Source organism: Budorcas taxicolor, chromosome 8, assembly GCF_023091745.1.
Source record: "Budorcas taxicolor isolate Tak-1 chromosome 8, Takin1.1, whole genome shotgun sequence".
Lineage (NCBI taxonomy): Eukaryota > Metazoa > Chordata > Mammalia > Artiodactyla > Bovidae > Budorcas > Budorcas taxicolor.
The window spans coordinates 30,170,573-30,197,370 of record NC_068917.1 but is presented as its reverse complement, the minus strand read 5'-3'; the positions used below and the strand labels follow the sequence as shown (position 1 = coordinate 30,197,370).

General features: G+C 36.1%; 1 protein-coding gene across 1 annotated transcript in view; it reads left to right on the top strand.

Annotated features, from left to right (window-relative positions):
- The window catches only part of CNTLN (centlein), a 362,865-nt gene that overhangs the window by 245,831 nt on the left and 90,236 nt on the right, over window positions 1-26,798 (top strand). The window contains exons 14-16 of the mRNA XM_052645165.1: window positions 8,214-8,305; window positions 12,638-13,179; window positions 17,394-17,571. Coding sequence (XP_052501125.1) covers window positions 8,214-8,305; window positions 12,638-13,179; window positions 17,394-17,571 — 812 coding nt within the window. The remainder of the gene's footprint in view (window positions 1-8,213; window positions 8,306-12,637; window positions 13,180-17,393; window positions 17,572-26,798) is intronic.

Sequence of the window (26,798 nt, the reverse complement as noted above, 5' to 3'; positions counted from 1 at the left end):
TTAGATTGACTAGTTTTGTGTAAGTATGGTTTCAGTGTGTCTGCCCTCTGATGCCTCTCTCAGAACCTACCATCTTACTTGGGTATCTCTTACCTTGGACGTGGGATATTTCTTCATGGCTGCTCCAGCAAAGCGCAGCTACTGCTCCTTACCTTGGATGAGGGGTATCTTCTCATGGCCGCCCCTCCTGACCTTGAACGTGGAGTAGCTCCTTTCATCCCTCCTGCTGTATATTAGAGAATTTACAGTGTTGTGTTAGTTTAAGGTATGTAACTAAGTGATTCATTATTCATACACATATATCCATTCTTTTTCAGGTTCTTTTCCCATATTGGTTATTATATAATACTGAGTAGAGTTCACTAGGTCCTAAATGATTATCTATTTTATATATAGTAGTGTATATATGTTAATCCCAAACTCCTAATTTATCCCCCCCCCCCCTTTCCCTTTGGTAACAGTAAGTGTTTATTTTTGAAGTCTGTGAGTCTGTTTCTGTTTAGAGAGTAAGTTCATTTGTTTAAATTTTTAGATTCCACATACAAGTAATTTGTCTTTCTCTGTCTGACTTACTTCATTTAATCTCTGGACCCATCCATGTTGGTGCAAATGGCATTTCTTTCCTTTTAATGACTTGACTACTATCCCATTGTATATATGTACCACTTATTTATCCACTCCTCTGTTGATGGACATTTAGGTGGTTTCCATGTCCTCACTCTTGTTAACAGTGCTGCAGGGAACACTGGGGTGCATGTATCTTGTTGAATTATAGTTTCTCTGGATGTATGCTCAGGAGTGGGATTGCTGGATTTTACAGTTCTATTTTTATCTTTTTAAGGAACCTGTTTGTTGTTCTCCATAGTGGTTGTACCAGTTTACATTCATACCAGTAGCTTTGGATGGTTCCTATTTTCTCCACACCCTCTCCAGCATTTATTGTTCGTACAGTTTTTGATGATGGCCATTATTACCATTGTGAGGTGATATTTATTGTAGTTTTGATTTGCAGTTATTTAATAATTAGTAGGAATTGCTGATGAACAGGGACACCTGGTGTGCTGTGATTCAGGGGGTCGCAAAGAGTTGGACACAATGAGCTACTGAACTGAACTGAATAATTAGTAATGTTGAGCATATTTTCATGTTCTTTTTGGAAACGTGTATGCTTTATTTAGAGAATTGTCTGCTTAGATCTTCTGCCCATTTTTTGATTGTGTTGTTTGTTTTCTTGATATTGAACTGCATGACCCATTTTATATTTTGGAGATTAATGCCTTGTTGGTCGCTTCATTAGCAAATGTTTTCTCCCATTCTGTGGGTTGTCTTTTCATTTTACTTTATGTATTTTTTTTTTGCTATGAAAAAGCTTTTAAGTTTTATTATATGCCATTTGTTTATTTCTCTTTTTATTTTCATTACTCTAGGAGGTCAATCCAAAAAAAAAAAAATTGCTGCAGTTTATGTCACAGTGTGTTCTGCCTGTGTCTCCCTCCAAGAGTTTTATAGTATGCAGTTTTACATTCAGGTCTTTAATCCATTTTGAGTTTATTTTTCTGTATGGATTTAGGGAATGTTCTAATTTAATTCTATCACATGTGGCTGTCCAGTTTCCCAGCATCACTTTTTGAAGAGAGTGTTTTTCTCTATTATATATTCTTACTTTCTTTGTCATAGATTAATTGACCATAGATGCGTGGGTTTATTTCCAGGCTTCCTATCCTGTTCCATTATCAGTATTTCAGTTTTTGTGCCAGTACCATACTGTTTGGATGACTCTAGCTTTGTAGTATAGTCTGAAGATAACGAGCCTGATTCCACCAGGATTGCTTTTGCTGTTTGGAGTCTTTTATTTTCCATAGGAATTAGAATATTTTAAAATTACTGTTCTGTGAAAAAAGCTGTTGATAATTTGATAGGGATTGCACTGAATCTGTAGATTGCCTAGAGTAGTATGGGCATTTTGACAGTATTGATTCTTCCAATCCAAGAATATGGTGTATCTTTTCATCTCTTTGTATCATTTATTATTTATCTTATTAGTGTCTTATAGTTTTCAAAGTACAGTTCTTTTATCTCTTTAGGTAGGTTTATTCCTAGGTATTTTATTCTTTTAATGTGATGGTAAATGGGATTGTTTCATTAGTTTCTCTTTCTTATCTTTTGTTGTTAGCGTATAGAAATGCAAGACATTTGTGTGTATTAATTTTGTACCTTGCAACTTTTGTTGGTGTCTCCAACAAAAATCCCAGCTTGTATTAAGTAGAAGTGAAATATAAAGGAAAATAGATTTAAGCGAAACTCGTGAAAAGGGGTCTGTTATGAATAACAGAAGATAATTCTCTTCCCTCTATCTCTCTATCACTCATGAGATTCTAAGGATTTTTAGAAGCTCTGTGTAGGGAGCCAAGAGAAAAGACCAAAGATATATTTCTTATTTTATTGTATGACAGGTACCCTCTAAAGTAATATACTCACTATGTGCTGTGTGTATGCTCAGTTGCTCAGTCATGTCCAGCTTTTTGTGACCCCATGGGAAATAGCCCACTAGGCTCCTCTGTCCATTGAATTTTCCAGGCAAGAATACTGGAGTGAATTGCCATTTCCTTCTCTACTGCTCACTATGACTCTTATTTTTGCCTAAAAATGAAGAAAATATAGTAATATTGATGCCAGAAAACTCAGCCTCTCTGCACTGATGCTGAATCAAATTTCAGGGACTGAGTTTTGAGTGAAGTTGAAGAGAGAAGCCTTATTGCTTTGCCAGGCATAGGGGGGCACAATGGGGTCCTGCCCTTGAAAACTGTGTCTCAACCTGGGAGAACATGGTGAGGCATTTTATTGTAATAGTTCAAGAGTGGGGTTGCTGGTAATACTAAGGTGAGTACAAGGCCTGCACCCCAGGATACTGTTACGTGCATCCCTTGAGGCAGAACCAGGACCAGGCTGCACACTTGTTTCTTGGCTGCTCCTGCCTTGTCTCTGCGTTCCCTCCCTTCCCTGATTAGCAGATGTTTGAATCTGCCCTTTGGGAGTCAAGGAAGGTCATGGAGGCTGGATCTGTCCCCTACAAACGCAAAATAGGGGACACAGAAAGACTTCCATACCCAGGAGCCAGGGTCTACTTGGTTTCAGGATTTTTAGGAAATTGTCAATACTCAAGATACCTATTCCCCTTTCTTTGTATCCCAAATTGATATAATCACAAACAGACCTTTAGTAAAGCTAGTGTAGGAAACAAAATTTAAGATGAATAAAAAAATAATTGGAGGGATGGAATAAGAATTTTCCTTCCACCTTTTTGAGTTCTTAGCTGAAACCCCTATAGTAAAAGACAGATTAAGGAAAACAAATTTATTAATGTATATGTCTTACATACACATGGAAGATACCCAGGGGAAAGTGAGTACTCAAATAGGAGGCTTTAGAATTCAGAATTACACACTCTTCTAATAGGAAGAGAGGAAGAGGAGGGATGTAGGCCTCTTAAGTGAGAGTAAATGATTTTAGGAAAAATGAATGGGCCCTCAAGAGACTAGCTGAGAGCTATCATAGTTTGTAACAAAGCTTGTCTGGATCGAGTGTGGGCTTCTTGTTTCCTCCTCCTGTGATAAGAGTTAATCTTCTCTGGTGAAACTTTACGGGAGTGAGTTCCTTTTGGAGGGTCTTCCAGCAGATAAAGGGGTATTCTAGGAAAATCTGTCCCCCGATTTTTTTTAAGTGCCTACTACTGCCCAAAATAATCAGTATGCCAAAGTGGCATGTTTTAGGCTACTATATTCTGCAACCCTCCATAATAGTAACATTTTTAATAATTTATTAAAATATCTAAAAGATGGAGAAAATGTTTGAGAATTTACATTAATTTTTAAAATTATCCAGGAGAGTTAAGGGGACAAAAGAAATGTAAGAGTAAAAAACGTATGAGTGAAAATAACAGCAAAGCATTTAAAATCACAATTTAAAAAATAAATTTCCAGTAAGGTAAAACATACCTAGAGTAACAGGCAAGTTTGACCTTGGAGTACAAAAATGAAGCAGAGAAAAGGCTAACAGAGTTTTGCCAAGAGAACACACTGGTCATGGTAAACACCCTCTTCCAACAACACAAGAGATCACTCTATACATGGACATCACCAGATGGTCAATACCAAAATCAGACTGATTTTTTTCTTTGCAGCTGAAGATGGAGAGGTTCTATACATTCAGTAAAAACAAGACTGGGAGCTGACTGGGGGTCAGGTCATGAACTCCTTATTGCAAAATTCAGACTTAAAATGAAGAAAGTAGTGAAAACCACTAGGCCAAAATCCCTTTCAATTATATGGTACAAGTGACAATTAGATTCAAGGGATTAGATCTGATAGACAGAGAGCCTGAAGAACTATGGATGGAGGTTTGTGACATTGAATAGGAGATGGTGATCAAGAAAAAGAAATACAAAAAGACAAAATGATTGTCTGAGGAGGCCTTACAAATAGCTGAGAAAAGAAGAGAGGTGAAAGGCAAAGGAGAAGAGAAAAAATACATCCATCTGAATGCCAAAGTTCCAAAGAATAGCAAGGAGAGATAAGAAAGCCTTCCTCAAACTACCACACAATTGCACTCCTTTCACAAGCTAACAATGTAATGCTCAAATTCTCCAAGCTAGGCTTCAACAGTATGTGAACCAAGAACTTCCAGATGTTCAAGATGGATTTAGAAAAGGCAGAGGAACCAGAGAACAAATTGCCAACATCTGTTGGATCATAGAAAAAGCAAGAGAATTCCAGAAAAAACAGTTACTTCTTTTGGATTGACTGCACTAAAGCCTTTGACTGTGTGGATCACAACAAACTTTGGAAAGATGGGCTCAGTAAAGGACAGAAATAGTAGGGACCTAACAGAAGCAGAAGATATTCAGAAGAGGTGCCAAGAATACACAGAAGAACTATACAGAAAAGATCTTCATGACCCAGATAATCATGATGGTGTGATCACTCACCTAGAGCCGGACATCCTGGAATGTGAAGTCAAGTGGGCCTTAGGAAGCATCACTATGAACAAAGCTAGGGGAGGTGATGGAATTCCAGTTGAGCTATTTCAAATCCTGAAAGTTGATGCTGTGAAAGTGCTGCACTCAATATGTCAGCAAATTTGGAAAACAAGAGTGGCCACAGGACTGGAAAAGGTTAGTTTTCATTCCAATCCCAAAGAAAAGCAATGCCAAAGAATGCTCAAACTACCACACAGTTGCACTCATCTTACAATCTCGTAAAGTAATGCTCAAAATTCTCCAAGCCAGGCTTCAGCAATACATGAACCGTGAACTTCCAGATGTTCAAGTTGGTTTTAGAAAAGGCAGAGGAACCAGAGATCAAATTGCCAACATCCGCTGGATCATCGAAAAAGCAAGAGAGTTCCAGAAAAACATCTATTTCTGCTTTATTGAGTATGCCAAAGCCTTTGACTGTGTGGATCCCAATAAACTGTGGAAAATTCTGAAAGAGATGGGAATACCAGACCACCTGACCTGCCTCTTGAGAAACCTATATGCAGGTCAGGAAGCAACAGTTAGAACTGGACATGGAACAGCAGACTGGTTCCAAATAGGAAAAGGAGTATGTCAAGGCCGTATATTGTCACCCTGCTTATTTAACTTATATGCAGAGTACATCATGAGAAATGCTGGGCTGGAAGAAGCACAAGCTGGAACCAGGATTGCCAGGAGAAATATCAATAACCTCAGATATGCAGATGACACCACCCTTATGGTAGAAAGCAAAGAAGAACTAAAGAGCTTCTTGATGCTTAAAACTCAACATTCAGAAAACTAAGATCATGGCATCCAGTCCCATCATTTCATGGCAAATAGATGGGGAAACAATGGAAACAGTGACAGACTTTATTTTGGGGGGCTCCAAAATCACTGCAGATGGTGACTGCAACCATGAAACAAACAAAAAAAAAACCCACTTACTCCTTGGAAGCAAAGCTATGACCAACCTAGACAGCATATTAAAAAGCAGAAACATTAATTTGCCAACAAAGGTCTGTCTATTCAAAGCTCTTGTTTTTCCAGTGGTCATGTAAGGATGTGAGTGTTAGACCATAAAGAAACCTGAGCACCAAAAAATTAATGCTTTTGACCTGTGTTGTTGGAGAAGACTCTTGAGAGTCCCTTGCATTGCAAGGAGATCCAACCAGACCATCCTAAAGGAAATCAGTCCTGAATATTCATTGGAAGGACTGATGCTGAAGTTGAAGCTCCAAAACTTTGGCTACCTGATGCAAAGAAATGACTCATTGGAAAAGACCCTGATGCTGGCAAAGATTGAAGGTGGGAGGAGAAGGGGACAACAGAGGATGAGATGGTTGGGTGGCATCACCAACTCAATGGACATGAGTTTGAGCAAGCTCCAGGAGTTGGTGATGACAGGGAGGCCTGGCGTGCTGCAGTTCATGGGGTCCCAAAAAGTTGGACACAACTGAGTAAATGGTACTGAACTGAACTTAAAGTGAAGCATATTCTCATACATCTACCAAAGCACAGAAATAGACCTGTATATTTCTAACTAAATCCTCTTTGTTCACTTCCCAAATCCTGAGATCCTTGGAAGGGAAGGGAATCAAGGGGCAGAGAGTTGGGTCTTTGTTTCTCTCTTTGGCCTGGCTGAGGCTGCTTGTATATTCTTTATAAGACCTGTGAAGGTGAGAAACGGAATTTTCAATAGAAAACCACAAGTGAACATGCTCTTCCAGTCCACCTGTGAATCTTGAAGCACTTAGGAGCATAAAAACAGCAGTCAAATTCACTTTTAAATGTCTTTAACATTTATTTTGTCGGAATTATTTAGCTACTTGGACTTTGAATATAGAACTGTTTTCTTATTTTTAAGTGTAAATATTTTACTAAGAACTATAGCAGATATTTAAATCACTAGAACAGATGAATTTTATTTGCATATTATTTCTATATTGCTGAAAGAATGTTGTAAATGAATTCAGCACCACGGTGTTAGGGGACTAGAAAGAGAAACTTGGGAACCAATCGATGATTATCAAGGTAAAGGTACATATTCCCCAGGTGGCAAATTCTACCTATTCTGACTTTTATTATCCTTAGGATAATGTTCTATTTATTTCGTGAGTACAGAAGTTTTAATTGGATATGTCATGTTTCAAAGACAAAAGAAATGCCTAATTCACTCTAACAAACTTGTTAGTCACTGTTTATACCAAGAGGATTTCTACTCTACAGAGAATAATATTGTTTTCTTTTTCCTTTGTTGATAAATCAAAGTTTTACACTGACCTACAGCAGCCAAGAATACTTTAAAGCAAAATCATCTCCGACTAATACAGATATACAGCCTTTTAGCTTTATGTATTGTTATTTTTGCCCCCCTTTTTGATTTTTTGAGAAATATAATTCAAAAATAATTCAGTAAGAAAAGATTAAGTTTGTCACTAATTTATCTAAGAAAAATATGTATAGGTTTTAATGTATTTCAATTCTAATAATATTAACTGAAGTTTTATGATTTTTTTTCCTTTAATAATGTTATGTTTCTTATATAGTTTTGCTTGTTTGAAGGGATGCTTGGGCAGTGTAGGAATGATTTGAACTTTACCCTTAACTGGGTAAAGTCAGTTATTCTGGAAATGTGATTTTTGTGCTTTACTCTGCCAGTGCAGGATCTTTTTCTTAAAAAAAAAAAAAGAAAAAGGTGGTGGTAGGGGGTGTTACAGTCTCAGTCTACCCTAATTCTGTTACTGTTTGCTTTGTTCTGCAATCACTCTGATCCTCCTGGCAGGGAACAAGATCCAGAGAACAAAACTAGTAGTGACTGTGTAGATAAAAAGGCAGTGAATTCTGCTTTTAAGGCAAAGAGGGAATAGTCTACAAAAGAATGAAAATGGGAATAAAAGTACAGCATTGTTAACCTGCAGATCTGTTGTACCTTTGAAAATCTTACACTGCCAAAAAAAAAAAAGTGGCACTACAAAGATACATAATTATGTGACTGAAAATCTTGAAAAGGGTCACCATTCAGCTTATGGCCAATATTTGACAATGAAATAGACTACATTATTCATGGTAGAGAAACTATAGACCCCTTTTCCTTAAAATGACAGGACAGTGTTTCAGCAGTATATGGGATACCATAATGTATTTTTTATATATATATGTAATACTATATAGACATACTGTATTATTTATTCTCTGCCAGAACAACTCTTTAGACATGATGAAGATGATGGGGTCAAGAAGAGTACTCCAGAGAAGAATTGGAAAGAAATGTCAGAGCAGACATTACAGAAGGTATTCTAATCTTTAAGATATTGAACTGAGCAAGTTAAATCTGAATTTTAACATAAAGGATTATGTTTTAAAATGAGGGCTCATGAACTTAAACCTTGTGTGAATCCTTAATTTAAATTCAAAATCATTGGCTTACCAAAATGGGGTTAAAAAATCAATGTTAGTGAAATAAAAAATGTGGAAACATTTATGCTTCTTTTGACATAGATTTAAAATATTTTTAAGTGATAAAAAGAATGAATTTAACAATAGAAAGTATAAAAAATTTTTACATTTAAACACACTTAAACTAAAAAAAGCATAGTTTCAGTTTCATGTAGTAAAATGGTAATATGTTTATAATTTTAAAGTTAAAAAGTATACATTCTCATCTCATTTTAGATAAACATTTATGCCAATATGATTTGGTATAACTCTCCCTGTTTTAACAGAACCCCTCCATATAAATCCTATAGTCACTTTACAACCTGGTTATCTTCATTAATAAAATGTTGTTTAAAAATCTTAACATTTATCTTTGCAATTTTGTACTTAACTCGTAGTCATCAATTTCAGTTAAATGGGCTTGGTTTTATTTTAGCACTTTTTGTTATTGTTATAAAGGAAATGTTCTTTAAATAGATTATTCTTGTAACCAGTTACCACTTGGATACTTAGAAAAACCTGGAAGTGTCCATATATAGAGACAAAATTATTAATGTAGTTACTTAAATTTTCTACATCTGTGGATTGATTTGTAGGAAACCTATTGATATACAGCAGATGATGAGATTCCTTATAGTCAGGTAACAAAGGCTGTCATCTCATTATTACTGAATGACACATATTAGTTTGACAGTAGAACATAGAGAACAAGAAATGCTCATGTTCATTTATCTTAAGGTAAAATAAGTAATTGAAATAAAGTAAGTACTTCCAGATAGAATGCCATACAGTTTATAGCAGCTTACCTTTTTTGTTTCAGAACAATTTGTTCATTTTTGCCAGGTTTTGTATAATTTTTATCTCCATGGACATATTATACTATACTGCTACTTACTACCTTGGGGTATAAACCCTAGAGAAATTTATTATTTCATTCCAACTGCCATAAATAATGTGGAGGAGGAAAAATAATTTTCCTCTATTCTTCTAGGTTCTTGGATAAGACATCCCTTGTAATAAAAAGACAGGTTAACAGAGAAAAATCAAAGTTTAATAACATGTATACTTCCTGTATACATGGGAGATAATGCATGGAAACTGACACTGTGAAATGGCCTAAGCTGTCACCTTAAATACCTTCTTTAACTAAAGACAAGAAAAGATGTTGGGGCTCTGGAGTCAGTTACTGCTCAGTTTTTAGATGTTCTCCTAGGACTGCAGTTTCTTAAAAACAACCAGCTCAAGAGATGACATGTGCCAAAGAGACATTTTAGAGTGTTAGAATTCTGCTCCCCTTAATTGCCTACTACTATAGCAGATCCAGAAATCTATTTTAACTCCTGAAAAACCCAAAGGAATTATTTTCATAGGACCATGTGTCAAATTTGTCACTTAAAAAAAATAATGCAATTGTATGAGTCATAATTTAACCCCTTTTAGTTGAGTTTCCGTATTTTACAAGGATATATATGAAATTCAGAATGGCTTTAAAAGATACTGAAAACATGAGTAGAAATGAAATGTATGAGTAGATTTGTTTTTTTTAAAAAAATACTAACATTTCAACCTTTATGAAGTAAATTGTGTCTCCCTTCTCCAGGGGATCTTCCCAATCCAGGGATTGAGCCCAGGTCTCCTGCATTGCAGGCAGATTCTTTACCATCTGAGCCACCAGGAAGCCCAATTGTGTCTCCTCCCACAACCAAATTCTTACGTCAAAGTCCTAATCTCCTGTATCTCAGAATATGACTATATTTGAAGATGAAGGTCTTTAAAGAGTTAGGTTAAAATGAGGTTGCTGCTGCTGTTGCTGTGAAGTCGCTTCAGTCGTGTCCGACTCTGTGCGACTCCATAGACGGCAGCCCACCAGCCTCCCCCGTCCCTGGGATTCTCCAGGCAAGACACTGGAGTGGGTTGCCATTTCCTTCTCCAATGCATGAAAGTGAAAAGTGAAAGTGAAGTCGCTCAATTGTATCTGACTCTTTATCAGAGTTTAATTCACTCAATCTGTGTACATTGTTATGACAGCGCTAGCAAAGTAATATACAAACTTCAGAAAGTCAGGTGTTTTATTTCAGTTTTGAAAGAAGCCATCTTTTTGGTAAATTAAATTCTCAGTACTGGACTTGAGATAATCTATTAGCACACGAACCAAATGCCTTTAACAGTTCCCTAGACTTTCATTTTCAAATATAGGTTGAAACTTTCCTTTCTGTTTTTGGAGAAGTAAAGTCAATTTGGGAGAAGGAAATGGCAACCCACTCCAGTATTCTTACCTAGAGAATCCCATGGACAGAGGAGCCTGGTGGGCTGCTGTCCATAGGGTCGCACAGAGTCGGACAGGACTGAAGTGACTTAGCATGCATGCATGCATTGAAGAAGGAAATGGCAACCCACTTCAGTATTCTTGTCTAGAGAATCCCAGGGTCAGAGGAGCCTGGTGGGCTGCTGTCTTTGGGGTCACACAGAGTCAGATACGACTGAAATGACTTAGCAGCAGCAAAGTCAATTTGACAACAATTTTTAGAGAGTGACCTTGAATAACACTTTCATATGTGCTATGAACTTTCCCTCATCAAATTCTTTAGAAGTAGTATCTATGTTGTTCCCCATTTTAAACTTAAATACAAATAATCTTGACTAGTTCTTATGATTAAACATAGATTCACAGTAGGCAGTTAAGAAACTTTTAACATTTTAAACATACCAGACCTATAAAAGGTATTTCTCCATTGTTGCATATGAAATTTTCATGAGTTGTACCCAATCTTAATAAAAAAAAATAATGCCACTTTCCAGGATTGAACTCTCAAATTTAAGATGTTTGCTACATTTCTTCATAACATATTATATTTTAATATAATATGTGTAAGTTGATATAAAATATATAAATATAAAATATATAAAATATGAAGCGTAAGTTGATTTAAAAGCTAATTCAGCAGTATTTAGTGTAGGTAACTGCAATTTTATCTCAAGTAATTTTATTAAATAGCTGTTATGATTAATAATAATGAAATGATGGTGATAGAATGTTTAGAACTTACTATTTGCTAAGAATTGTCGTATATGATCATATTTAATACTTATAACTTAGAAGATAGCTGTTACTATTCCCATTTTACAGATGAGGAAAGTAAAGGTAAAATAGATTAATATCTCCTGGGGTAAAACAGAGCTAGAAGTGAGATCTAGACCAGGCTCAAAATTCAGTTTCCTCCAGACTGAACTCCTTCTTAATAATATTTTTATATCATCACTGTCAAAATCGTTTTTAACATTATAATCGTTTATTTTCATGAATTAAAAAAAATAAACTCCCTTTAAATTCACTCCACCTTGGAACCTAACATGCCAAAATATTTTAAAGTATATTTATGAAAACTATACTATTTGGGGCAGTGATTAAAAAATCATTGAGAGACACTGAAGAGATTATAAAAGGGTGATATTCCTGATTTGCTTGTAGAATTTTTTACTAAATGGAGAATATGGTTTGGTGATAGAGTGGTTTGGGAAAAGTAAAAATGTTCATGTATTCCTGAACATGGTATTTTTTGTCACATTATCCAGCTCTCCAGTAAAGTATTTGCATTGAGAGGGAACAATAGAATTTGTTTCCCAGAGATCTACAGTAGTCTGGTGCAAACTCATACACGTCTACTCTTGTTTTGTCTTTAGATGAAAATAGTATGTAAGGTGATGGCTTAAGCCATTTTGGGGAGTTACTCAGTTTTCCTGGATATCTCCCAAGTATACAGGAGTTATATATGTTATTAAATTTTAGTTTTGCTGTTTTAAATCTGTCTTATATCAATTTCATTCTTAGACCAGTTAAAGAACCTAGAATGGTAGAAAGAAATGTTTTCCTTCCCAATAGTAGATTATAAAACCAAAGCGTTTATGGTCTTACAGAACTCTGCAGAGCTTATTAGTATAGTTAGTTCTATATCCCATTGTGTAAAATTTTAACTTCTTTTACCATCTGTCCTTTATTTAAAAGATGTATTATTGCATTTTGGAATGTATTTATCTATACCACCTTAGAATTATTTAGAAATTAAGTACTTTACATTTTTATTTTGTCCTTATGCTAAGTGAAATTTTATTTTTATAAGTTAGAAATAATAAAAATACAGTAGATTCTCTTTGGGCTTTTAAAAGAATAAATAAAACTGTTTTGTTTAGGTCATTGAATTGGAAAATCGGCTAAAATCTTTTGAGAAAAGGTCAAGAAAATTAAAAGAAGGGAATAAAAATTTAATGAAAGAAAATGATTTCCTGAAATCCCTTGTTAAAGAGCAGCAAGAAGATGCAAAGACCAGAGAAAAAGAGCTGGAACAGTTAAAAAAGGAAAGTAAAGGTGTGGAAAAAGACAAAGCTAAACTTGAGGCAAAAATCAGTGAGCTAGAGGTAGAAGTTATTTCCCTAAGGAGACAAGTGGCAGAAGCTAATGAGTTGAGAAATGAAAATGAAGAGCTGATGAATTCAGTGGAGAAATTACAGCATTCAGCGGACAAAGCTAAATCTGAGATGGCCACCACGGAAGCGCAATCTGGATCTGGGCAATCTGAGTATAAGACAACCACTACCAAGGTTAAATTTAAAACAGCCAAGAAAAAGTGCTCTGTGGGTCGTTACCACACTGTTCTCAATCACTCCATCAAGGTCATGAGCAATGTGTTTGAGAACCTCAGCAAGGACGACTGGGAGGATGTGAGTGAAAGCAGGTAAAGCTCTCATTAACTTAGGTCTGTAGTGGGGACACTGTGCATATGTAAAGCACCAGCAAATGGAGATTGAATTTCAACTACTGTCGATTTGGTATTCAGAAAAAATACTGTCAGATCCTTTGAAATATCTTGGGAGGTCTTGTTCTGAGCTTATTGACTGAAATTTGCATGCAAAATTAGCCACAACTGCATGAGTGTTTGAATAGGTGCCAGGAAACCCAAAAGAAGGCAATGCTTGATTTCTTCCAGTGATGCTATTTTCATGCAGTCATGAGGCTTGAAATTGACAGTTTGGCAGGTTGATTTAATTTGCTGGCCCTTTGCATATTCACCACTGACAGCTAAGGATTCCCAGGCAAGCCTACTAAGTCGGTTTAGTTATCTTGTGACATGGCAACCTGGGAGGAGAAACATTTTTTCCCCTTAATTTAGTTAGATAAATTTTGAATGACCCATTTCAGCTTGTTACCAGATGTCTACAAGCTGTTTAACATCCTTTAAATTAAAAACCATCTTCACTAATTATTTCATGTATGTATTATGCAAAGTCATTGTACTAACTTTAATTGAATGGTGGCTAAAATTCGTTCTTTAAAGTTAAAGCTCTACAGATTGCTAGTTCTAAGTTATATAGCCCCTAGTGAATAGCAGCAAGGGAATACTAAAAATCTATACTATTTCTTTCCTTTACCCCTGGCTATCCATTCACAGATGCACTTGAAGCACGTCAGTAAAACCACAAAGGTAAATGGATGATAGAACACCTCTTTTTATACCTAAATAATAGGGACATTTAGTGTTGCCAGAATTGCTAACAGACACATGGAACAATTTTCTGTAATTCTGTCTTGTTTTATAGCAGCATATATTTCCTTTTATTTTCCTAAGTTTTTTTTTAATCTGCAGTCGTGGTCTGTTTTAGATTTGAGATGTTTCTGGATAGTTTTCTGACATAGAAGTGAAACATTTTAAAATGCAGTTCTCAGACTTGTTTGCATATCAGAATCACCTGAGGGTCTTATAAAAATTCCAAAGCTCAGGCCACATCCCAGAACAATTAAATCATAACTTCTGGAGCGAGATACAAGCTTCAGTAGTTTTGGAGTCTCTGCAGCTGATTCCAATATGCAGACAAGTTTGGGAACCAGTGTTTTAAATGAACATTGGTCATGCCTCTGGTCTTTATGCAGGTTAAAACTCAGAAACAAATTTACAAAAGTAGTAAGAAAGACCAAATCTGCGTTCCTACTTCTTGTTATCTCTTCTAAGGTTTTCTTCCATATTTTCAAAAGCAATTAGAGATAAAATCCTACTTTGCTTAAAACCCACTAAGTGTTTATCAATGTCTTCCAGGAAATTCTGGTTTCATCTACTAATTATATCTCATAAGTTGGTACTACCACACTTCATAATATAGTGGTACATATTTACTCATGTGTATGTATATACGAATAAATACATAAAAGTCAAGAAATACACTCAGTTCAATTTTGTCTTCCTAATGCATATCAGAAGGTCACATATTTTGGGAGATGTGTCACCATATCTATTAAAACATAGGAGTCGTCATTTTAAGTTATTTAGCAGTGAAACTCAGTTTTACACTGTGAGGATTATGCTACATTTCCTGCCTGACAGAACAATCTTAGGAATCATTCAAATGCAAAGAATTCTCAAACTATTAGAAATCCTAAATGAAGCTTCAGGATTTCAAAATATTCTATTGGATTAGCCAAAAACTTCATCCAGATTTGTCCATAATGTTTGTCTTATGGAAAATCTGAACAAACTTCTGGGCCAACCCAAATATTTCTTTTAGATTTTCATTGAAATATAAAAAATTTACTTGGATAGTGAGGAAAATAGAGCTTGGTCCTTTATATATTTGTATGATACTTTATCATCACTACCTTATTAATATTTATTTCCCATTGTTATATAGCATTACAAAAGCATGATGTCAAATAACAAAAAAAATACAATTTAGTAACAAGTGTGGGGAACAAGCACAGATTAGGGGAGTCCAGTGCCTAACAAGCTGTGGAGGACTCTTCAAGAGATTTAAGGCAAGAGGAGTTTTAAGGCACTTTAGAAGAGGCCAGGGCTTCTCTGGTGGCTCAGTGGTAAAGAAGGTGCTTGCAATAAGGGGGACATGGGTTTGATCCTTGTGTTAGGAAGATCCCCCGGAGAAGAAAATGGCAGTCCACTCCAGTATTCTCTCCTGGGAAATCCCATGGATAGAGGAGCCTGGTGGGCTAGAATCCATGAGATGGCAAACGAGTTGGACACAACTTAGTGGCTAAACAGCAACAGTAAGAAGAGGCCAAGCAGAAACAGAACATGACTGATTAGAAGATCAGGGATTTCCTTTTAAGGCTAGTGGGTTCTATTTTCTAGGGTAAGGTAAACTAGCTGAAGCTGGGTTGGGGGATGTTAAGTTTCCTTGACAGTGATGTATTTTGCACTAATGTTTTGATGCTGAATTTGGTTTTGATTGACTGGGCCAGTCCACTGGGGCAACTTGTATTTTGTGGATCCCAATATACGAATTACCTTTATCTTGATGGGTAATAATCAGTAGGGATTGTTAATACCTTGAAGAAGAAAAGCAGAATTTCAGCAAAACATGTTTATCAAATCTGTGGAAAAGGAGACAGTGAAAGGGCTGGAAAGTACATTATAAAATAGAATCAAAATCCCCAAAGATCACAATAGACTGGGAAGATACAGTTATCCAAAAGATGATAGGGTCCTATACTTGGCTATAAAATGCCAAATTTTCAGCTATACAATGGGAAAAATATGAGACTTAATGTATGTAAAAATATTTTAGGAGGTTCTGTTAAATCCTTTATGTCTCAGTTCATAATGCATGCTGGAAAAGCTTACACAAATTTAGTCTGCATCTGTCAGGAATCGTATACTTCTCATAGTACACCTGAAATATGAAATTAAATTCTGGACATAATGGTCCATCAAAATAAACTGGTGTACTTTCAGGAGGGATCAGGATGGGAAAGCATCTCAAAAGCATTTATGTTAAGAATATCCATGGATGGAGGAGCCTGGTGGGCTGCAGTCCATGGGGTCGCTAAGAGTCGGACACGACTGAGCAACTTCACTTTGACTTTTCACTTTCATGCATTGGAGAAGGAAATGGCAACCCACTCCAGTGTTCTTGCCTGGAGAATCCCAGGGACGGGGGAGCCTGGCGGGCTGCCGTCTATGGGGTCACACAGAGTCGGACATGACTGAAGCAGCTTAGCAGCAGCAGCAGAGATGTTTTTCTTAGAGAAACCACTGTTACTGGTGTCATATAACTGTGTCCAAATAGATCGTCCATGTAGAAAAGGGACTGGACTTACTTTTCTAGTCAGCATTAACACTAGCACTTCTAACCTTCTTCCCTTTATTTTTTTTTTTACACAAACTATTAACGTACTATTTCAGACTGTTAACACACACTGTGGTAAAACTTAGTCCTCTTATTTGTTACTTGTACCCCCACCCCACTAGGATGAAAGCTACCCAAGGGCAAGAATTTCCTTAAGTATTTTATTAAATGATGACTACTCAAGAAATGGGACTAATGGGGAGGGAGGTGGGAGGAGGGTTCAGGAGTGGGAACTTATGTACATCTGTGGTGGATTCATGTTGATGTATGGCAAAACCAATACAGTATTGTAAAGTAAAAAAATTAAATTAAATTTAAAAAACACATTAAAAAAAAAAAAGAAATGGGACTAAGATCAATGGGTGAATGGCTCAGAGATTCAAATTTTGTCCTACACTAAGAGAAAACTTTCCTTTCTGTTAGAAATTATTAAAACTTTATGCCCTGGCTCAGAAAGTAGTGACTGTTCTAACCTTGAACAGGTCAAAACATGTGCATCCTGAGTTTTACACTTGGAGAAATACTATAGAAGTGATGCTGGCAAGCTTGTGATATTAGATAATCTAAATTCTTGATGAGATTTTATAATTTAGTAAAATCTATTTACACAAATTTTCTCCCAATATATTTAGACTAACTTTCTCTCTTAATGAGAACTAGTAAATGTTCAAATTAAATTTACAGCTATATATATATATATATATATATATGTATATATATATGAAACCTGTGTTATTATTCAGTCTTGAACTTAAAAGAGGTACATTTAACAACTCTTCTTCTTGGGTTTTATATCTCTCGCTTTTTCCAAAATCAGTGATTCTGAAACACAGAACTTACGAAATTTGGGAACAATTATTGTAGAAACATCCCAGAAAATAAGTCCAACAGAAGACAGACGAGACCAGAAAGAAAGTGACCAAACAGAGGACAGCCAAATGCAAGGAAAAGAAATAGTACAGATATATCCAAATGTAGATGACAAGACCCCAAAGGTATATAACAGTTTTGATTAATTATAGACTGTTTTAAATTTCATCTCATGCATCATAACTTAATTTTTCTTGTCAGTGATTTAATTTGAATCCTTAAAAATTGTTTTCTTTGTAATATGCAGTGAAAATACTCACTTTTAAATAATTTTCAAGTACTAATTTGTTAAAAAATCTTTTGCATAGATAAAAATGTAAGTAGATATAATTTTCATAAATATAAATCTTAAAGTATCTCAGCCAGAAATAAATGTGATAATAAGTTCATTACTGTTTTCAAGTACTTAAAATATATGAAGAGAAGAAGCTTCTGTTTTATATTATCTTTCATAATAACAAATTTAGTCTGACTAAATCTTTGAATTTCTTATTTCTACCTAGTATAAATACATTAGGTAATGTATATACATGTACAAATAAATATATACTGCCCAATGTATGTAGTTTTTTTTTCTTATTTCATGCTAATGTATTTTATTCCCCAATATATTTTAAGTCTTGAAATATTAATGTTCTGAGACAACTTACTCAGTAATTCTTTTTACTGATATGTCATTAAAGGTTTACTATTTGGCATAGATCAGTGAAAAACTGAGAAAAGATAATTTTATTTTGTTTTTAAAAAAAGATTAGCTTTGAATTAACCTGTAAGGTTCTTTAAAAACCTTGTCTAAAACTGTTTATTTTTTGAGATCTTGCCAGAACTTTGGAGCAAAAAGCTCAAGAGTGACTAAAGTTTATCTTAGTTACTACCATAATAAAGTTTAGATGAAAAATTATATGCTAAGTACATGCTGATTGAGTGGTTGGTTGATAAATAGTTTTTAAAGAAATCTATTTTGCTACACATTATTTGGTTGGAATTTTTGTGTAGCTGAAGTTGATTATGTACAGCTTAATCAATTTATAAATAAAAGAAACTCATTTGACTAGATCTATGTACATTGTTGTGAGTCAGAAAATTATAGTTGGTCAAATTGTACCAATTGTGTTTGGCAAATATTAGAACTTCTTACTTCCAAGGTAACCATTATCTTAATTTTATTCACTCCCCTTCTTTTCTTTATTATTTTATCTCTCCTAACATTATGGTTAATTTTGTCTGGTTTTTGAACTTTATGGAATCTATATTTTATTTTGTCTCTGGCCTTTTTGTTCAATATTATGGGGAATATGTTCATTTTTATTGTTGTATATTATTTCACTATCAGAATATATCACAATTTATATACCCATTCTACTACTGAATTTTGGGTTGCTTCAGTTTGGATTTCTTGTAAATGATGTTGCAATGAATATTCTTGTGAATACAAGTATGGGCATTTCTACAATGAAATGCCTAGAGGTAGGATTACTGCACCATAGATTATGTGTTTCTAAGATTTTAGGTGATACTGTTTTCCAAAGTGCAACCAATTTGTTGCATTCCCTAGCAGACTATGAACATTTTTACTGCTTCTTATCAACGTGTGTTAAGTTAGTCCTTATCTCAGCCACTTTTGTTTGTATATTGAGTCATATTATTGTGAATTAATGTTCTATGATTACTAATAACGTGTTAAATACTATTTCTTATAATTATTATTCATTTGGAGTTCTTCAGTGAATTGCTTCCTTAAGTGCTTCCCACTTTACAAATGAACTGTCTGTCTTTTCCTTATTCATCTGTAGGAGTTCTTATGTATACTACATATGAGTCTTCTGTTGATTATATTCTTGCCCTACGCCATCCTGTGCCCTTTCACTCGTTTTAATAGAATCTTTGGGGGAATAAAACATCATAATTCTAACGTGGTCAAATTTAATAATTTTTTCCCTATGAATAATACTTTTTTATGCTCTCTATTAATTTTTTACCTACTTTGACTTCAGTATTTTTATACTACTTTGTTGCCTTTTTCTGTATTGTCTGATTTACTGTTTTGATTTTGACCTCTAGTCTGGCATTGATTTTGGCATATGATGAATGATAGGGATTAAGTATTACACTTTCCCCCACTCTGTGCAGTAGCACCACCTTTGTTGTAAATCAGGTGTGCATATACATGTGGGTGTGTACTAGACTTTTCCTTCTGTTCCATCAATATATTCATCTATATCATACTGTCTCATCACTGTTATTTTATAGTATTTTTTTTCTTCCTCTTTCTTTTTTTTATTTTTATTTTTTTAATTTTAAAATCTTTAATTATTACATGCATTCCCAAACATGAACCCCCTTCCCACCTCCCTCCCCATAACATCTCTGTGGGTCATCCCCATGCACCAGCCCCAAGCATGCTATATCCTGCGTCAGACGTAGACTGGCTATTCAATTCTTACATGATAGTATACATGTTAGAATGCCATTCTCCCAAATCATCCCACCCTCTCCCTCTCCCTCTGAGTCCAAAAGTCCGTTATACACATCTGTATCTTTTTTCCTGTCTTGCATACAGGGTCGTCATTGCCATCTTTCTAAATTCCATATATATGTGTTAGTATACTGTATTGGTGTTTTTCTTTCTGGCTTACTTCACTCTGTATAATCGGCTCCAGTTTCATCCATCTCATCAGAACTGATTCAAATGTATTCTTTTTAACGGCTGAGTAATACTCCATTGTGTATATGTACCACAGCTTTCTTATCCATTCATCTGCTGATGGACATCTAGGTTGTTTCCATGTCCTGGCTATTATAAACAGTGCTGCGATGAACATTGGGGTACATGTGTCTCTTTCAATTCTGGTTTCCTCGGTGTGTATGCCCAGCAGTGGGATTGCTGGGTCATAAGGCAGCTCTATTTGCAATTTTTTAAGGAATCTCCACACTGTTCTCCATAGTGGCTGTACTAGTTTGCATTCCCACCAACAGTGTATGAGGGTTCCCTCTTCTCCACACCTTCTCCAGCATTTATTGCTTGTAGATTTTTGGATCGCAGCCATTCTGACTGGTGTGAAGTGGTACCTCATTGTGGTTTTGATTTGCATTTCTCTGATAATGAGCGATGTTGAGCATCTTTTCATGTGTTTGTTAGCCATCCGTATGTCTTCTTTGGAGAAATGTCTATTTAGTTCTTTGGCCCATTTTTGGATTGGGTCGTTTATTTTTCTGGAATTGAGCTGCATAAGTTGCTTGTATATTTTTGAGATTAGTTGTTTGTCAGTTGCTTCATTTGCTATTATTTTCTCCCATTCAGAAGGCTGTCTTTTCACCTTGCTTCTATTTTCCCTTGTTGTGCAGAAGCTTTTAATTTTAATTAGATCCCATTTGTTTATTTTTGCTTTTATTTCCAGAATTCTGGGAGGTGGATCATAGAGGATCCTGCTGTGATTTATGTCTGAGAGTGTTTTGCCTATGTTCTCCTCTAGGAGTTTTATAGTTTCTGGTCTTACATTTAGATCTTTAATCCATTTTGAGTTTATTTTTGTGTGTGGTGTTAGAAAGTGATCTAGTTTCATTCTTTTACAAGTGGTTGACCAGTTTTCCCAGCACCACTTGTTAAAGAGATTGTCTTTACTCCATTGTATATTCTTGCCTCCTTTGTCAAAGATAAGGTGTCCATAAGTGTGTGGATTTATCTCTGGGCTTTCTATTTTGTTCCATTGATCTATATGTCTGTCTTTGTGCCAGTACCATACTGTCTTGATGACTGTGGCTTTGTAGTAGAGCCTGAAGTCAGGCAAGTTGATTCCTCCAGTTCCATTCTTCTTTCTCAAGATTGCTTTGGCTATTCGAGGTTTTTTGTATTTCCATGCAAATCTTGAAATTATTTGTTCTAGTTCTGTGAAAAATATGGCTGGTAGCTTGATAGGGATTGCATTGAATTTGTAAATTGCTTTGGGTAGTATACTCATTTTCACTATATTGATTCTTCCGATCCGTGAACATGGTATATATCTCCATCTATTAGTGTCCTCTTTGATTTCTTTCATCAGTGTTTTATAGTTTTCTATATATAGGTCTTTAGTTACTTTAGGTAGATATATTCCTAAGTATTTTATTCTTTTCGTTGCAATGGTGAATGGAATTGTTTCCTTAATTGCTTTTTCTACTTTCTCATTATTAGTGTATAGGAATGCAAGGGATTTCTGTGTGTTGATTTATATCCTGCAACTTTACTATATTCATTGATGAGCTCTAGTAATTTTCTGGTGGAGTCTTTAGGGTTTTCCATGTAGAGGATCATGTCATCTGCAAACAGTGAGAGTTTTACTTCTTCTTTTCCAATTTGGATTCCTTTTATTTCTTTTTCTGCTCTGATTGCTGTGGCCAAAACTTCCAGAACTATGTTGAATAGTAGCGGTGAAAGTGGACACCCTTGTCTTGTTCCTGACTTTAGGGGAAATGCTTTCAATTTTTCACCATTGAGGAAAATGTTTGCTGTGGGTTTGTCATATATAGCTTTTATTATGTTGAGGTATGTTCCTTCTATTCCTGCTTTCTGGAGAGTTTTTATCATAAATGGATGTTGAATTTTGTCAAAGGCCTTCTCTGCATCTGTTGAGATAATCATATGGTTTTTATTTTTCAATTTGTTAATGTGGTGAATTACATTGATTGATTTGTGGATATTGAAGAATCCTTGCATCCCTGGGATAAAGCCCACTTGGTCATGGTGTATGATCTTTTTAATGTGTTGTTGGATTCTGATTGCTAGAATTTTGTTGAGGATTTTTGCATCTATGTTCATCAGTGATATTGGCCTGTAGTTTTCTTTTTTTGTGACATCTTTGTCAGGTTTTGGTATTAGGGTGATGGTGGCCTCATAGAATGAGTTTGGAAGTTTACCTTCCTCTGCAATTTTCTGGAAGAGTTTGAGTAGGATAGGTGTTAGCTCTTCTCGAAATTTTTGGTAGAATTCAGCTGTGAAGCCATCTGGACCTGGGCTTTTCTTTGCTGGAAGATTTCTGATTACAGTTTCAATTACCGTGCTTGTGATGGGTCTGTTAAGATTTTCTATTTCTTCCTGGTTCAGTTTTGGAAAATTGTACTTTTCTAAGAATTGGTCCATTTCTTCCACGTTGTCCATTTTATTGTTATATAATTGCTGATAGTAGTCTCTTATGATCCTTTGTATTTCTGTGTTGTCTGTTGTGATCTCTCCATTTTCATTTCTAATTTTATTGATTTGATTTTTCTCTCTTTGCTTCTTGATGAGTCTGGCTAGTGGTTTGTCAATTTTATCCTTTCAAAGAACCAGCTTTTGGCTTTGTTGATTTTTGCTATGGTCTCTTTTGTTTCTTTTGCATTTATTTCTGCCCTGATTTTTAAGATTTCTTTCCTTCTACTAACTCTGAGGTTCTCCAATTCTTCCTTTTCTAGTTGCTTTAGTTGTAGAGTTAGGTTATTTATTTGACTTTTTTCTTGTTTCTTGAGGTATGCCTGTATTGCTATGAACTTTCCTCTTAGCACTGCTTTTATAGTGTCCCACAGGTTTTGGGTTGTTGTGTTTTCATTTTCATTAGTTTCTATGCATATTTTGATTTCTTTTTTGATTTCTTCTGTGATTTGTTGTTTATTCAGAAGTGTGTTGTTCAACCTCCATATGTTGGAATTTTTAATAGTTTTTCTCCTGTAATTGAGATCTAATCTTAATGCATTATGGTCAGAAAAGATGCTTGGAATGATTTCAATCTTTTTGAATTTATCAAGTTTAGATTTATGGCCCAGGATGTGATCTATCCTGGAGAAGGTTCCGTGAGCACTTGAAAAAAAGGTGAAATTCATTGTTTTGGGGTGAAATGTCCTATAGATATCAATTAGGTCTAACTGATCTAATGTATCATTTAAAGTTTGCGTTTCTTTGTTAATTTTCTGGTTAGTTGATCTGTCCATAGGTGTGAGTGGGGTATTAAAGTCTCCCACTATTATTGTGTTATTGTTGATTTCCCCTTTCATACTTGTTAGCATTTGTCTTACATATTGCGGTGCTCCTATATTGGGTGCATATATATTTATAATTGTTATATCTTCTTCTTGGATTGATCCTTTGATCATTATGTAGTGGCCTTCTTTGTCTCTTTTCACAGCCTTTGTTTTAAAGTCTATTTTATCGGATATGAGTATTGCCACTCTGCTTTCTTTTGGTCTCTATTTGCGTGGTATATCTTTTTCCAGCCCTTCACTTTCAGTCTGTATGTGTCCCTTGTTTTGAGGTGGGTCTCTTGTAAGCAGCATATAGAGGGGTCTTGTTTTTGTATCCATTCAGCCAGTCTTTGCCTTTTGGTTGGGGCGTTCAACCCATTTACGTTTAAGGTAATTATTGCTAAGTATGATCCCATTACCATTTACTTTATTGTTTTGGGTTCGGGTTTATACACCGTTTTCGTGTTTCCTGTCTAGAGAATATCCTTTAGCATTTGTTGGAGAGCTGGTTTGGTGGTGCTGAATTCTCTCAGCTTTTGCTTGTCTGTAAAGCTTTTGATTTCTCCTTCGTATTTGAATGAGATCCTTGCTGGGTACAGTAATCTGGGCTGTAGGTTATTGTCTTTCATCACTGTAAGTATGTCTTGCCATTCCCTCCTGGCCTGAAGAGTTTCTATTGAAAGATCAGCTGTTATCCTTATGGGAATCCCCTTGTATGTTATTTGTTGTTTTTCCCTTGCTGCTTTTAATATTTGTTCTTTGTGTTTGATGTTTGTTAATTTGATTAATATGTGTCTTGGGGTGTTTCGCCTTGGGTTTATCCTATTTGGAACTCTCTGTGTTTCTTGGACTTGGGTGATTATTTCCTTCCCCATTTTAGGGAAGTTTTCAACTATTATCTCCTCAAGGATTTTCTCATGATCTTTCTTTCTGTCTTCTTCTTCTGGGACTCCTATAATTCGAATGTTGCAGCGTTTCATATTGTCCTGGAGGTCTCTGAGATTGTCCTCATTTCTTTTAATTCGTTTTTCTTGTTTCCTCTCTGATTCATTTATTTCTACCATTCTATCTTCTATTTCACTAATCCTATCTTCTGCCTCCGTTATTCTACTATTTGTTGCCTCCAGAGTGTTTCTGATCTCATTTATTGTGTTATTCATTATATTTTGACTCTTTTTTATTTCTTCTAGGTCCTTGTTAAACCTTTCTTGCATCTTCTCAATCCTTGTCTCTAGGCTATTTATCTGTGATTCCATTTTGATTTCAAGATTTTGGGTCATTTTCACTATCAATATTCGGAATTCCTTCTCAGGTAGATTTCCTACTTCTTCCTCTTTTGTTTGGTTTGGTCGGCAACTCTCCTGTTCCTTTACCTGCTGAGTATTCCTCTGTCTCTTCATCTTGGTTATATTGCTGCGTTTGGGGTGGCCTTTTTATATTCTGGGAATTTGTGGAGTTCTCTTTATTATGGAGCTTCCTCACTGTGGGTGGGGTTGTATCAGTGGCTTGTCAAGGTTTCCTGGTTAGGGAGGCTTGTGTTGGAGTTCTGGTGGGTGGAGCTGGGTTTCTTCTCTCTGGAGTGCAGTGGAGTGACCAGTAATGTGTTATGAGACATCAAAGGTTTTGGAATAATTTTGAGCTGCCTGTATATTGAAGCTCAGGGGAGTGTTCCTGTGTTGCTGGAGAATTTGAGTGGTATGTCTTGTTTTGGAACTTGTTGGCCCTTGGGTGGAGCTTGGTTTCAGTGTAGGTATGAAGGCATTTGATGAGCTCCTTATTGCTTAATGTTCCCTGAATTCAAGAGTTCTCTAATGTTTTCAGGCTTTGGATTTAAGCCTCCTGCTTCTGGTTTTCAGTTTTATTTTTACAGTAGCCTCTAGACTTCTCCATCTATACAGCACCGATGATAAAACATCTAGGTTAAAGATGAAAAGTTTCTCCACATTGAGGGACACTCAGAGAGGTTCACTGAGTTACAAGGAGAAGAGAAGAGGGAGGGGGTAGTTAGAGGTGACTGGAATGAGATGCGGTGAGATCAAAAGAGGAGAGAGCAAGCTAGCCAGTAGTCACTTCCTTATGTGCGCTCTATAGTCTGGACCGCTCAGAGGTATTTATGGAGTTATATGGGGAAGAGGAGAGGGAAGAAGTAGACAGAGGTGACCAGGAGAATAAGAGAGAGGAATGAGAAGGAGAGAGACAAATCCTGCCAGTAACCCGTTCCTTAGGTGTTCTCCACCGTCTGGAACACACAGAGATTCACAGAGTTGGATAGAGAAGAGATGGGGGAGAAAAGAGACAGAGGCCACCTGGTGGAGAAAAAGGAGAGTCCAAAGGAGGAGAGAGTGGTCAAGCCAGTAATCTCGCTCTCAGGTAAACTTGGGTAGTGAAGTTTGGGTTTTTAAATGTACAAAATTGACAACAAAAACCTAAGAGCAAAGATAAAAATCTAGAGTAGAGGTTGGATTTTCAAAAATACAATATTAAAGAAAAGAAGCAGAAGGAGAAAGGAAGAAAGGAAAAAAAAACAACAAGAATTATTTAAAAAAAAAAACAAAAAAAAAACCACCAACAACCATCCAAAGACTATATATGGTGTTTGCCTTTAAAAAAAAAAAAGTCTTTTTTTTTTTAATAGTAATAGTAGGTTATAGAAATAAAAATTAGAGGAGAAATAGAAGACTTAACAATTTAAAAAAAAGTTAGAAAAAAAAGCAAAAAAAAAAAAAAGGAATGATTTTAAAAATAGTAAAAATATATCTGGCCCTTCTCTGATGTTGTGGGCCGTGTGGGATCACTTCCAAGGTGGTTCCCTCTGTTTAACTTCTTCTGTTTGCTGGTTTTTTAGGCTCACTAGTTCAGTCACGCTGTGGGGAGGGGGGATGCTGCAAACAAATAGCACTGTCGTGTGCACACAGTGTCTCAGCCCCGCTTGACCTGTCCCTTCTCGCGGCGCACAAACCGCTCCGGCTCTACGATGCTCAGCCGGGAACCGTCTGGGGCCGGCCCTAGGCTGCGTGCACTTCCCTGGTCCAAGCCGCTCAGGTTTGGCGCTCAGGCAGCCCTCAGAGGCACAGATTCGGCTGGGACTGCGCTTTGTGCCCTTCCCAGGTCCGAGTAGCTCAGGAGTTTGGCGAGCGCGATCGCCGCGGCTTGTCACCTTTTCTGCCGCTGCTGCTCAGCTTTCTGGGTGGACCGCTGGCGCCCCCCGTGAGGCAGGTTGTGACTGTCCAGCACCCCCAGAAGTCTTAGCAAAGAAGCCTGCTTGCAGTTAGGTAAGTAAAGTCTCTCCGGGTCTGCAATTGCCCTTTTCCAGTCCTTACGGCTCTGGCTGCCTGTCCCCGGCGGGGGATGGTCTGCAGCCGGCTTTTTCCGTTCCGTCCTT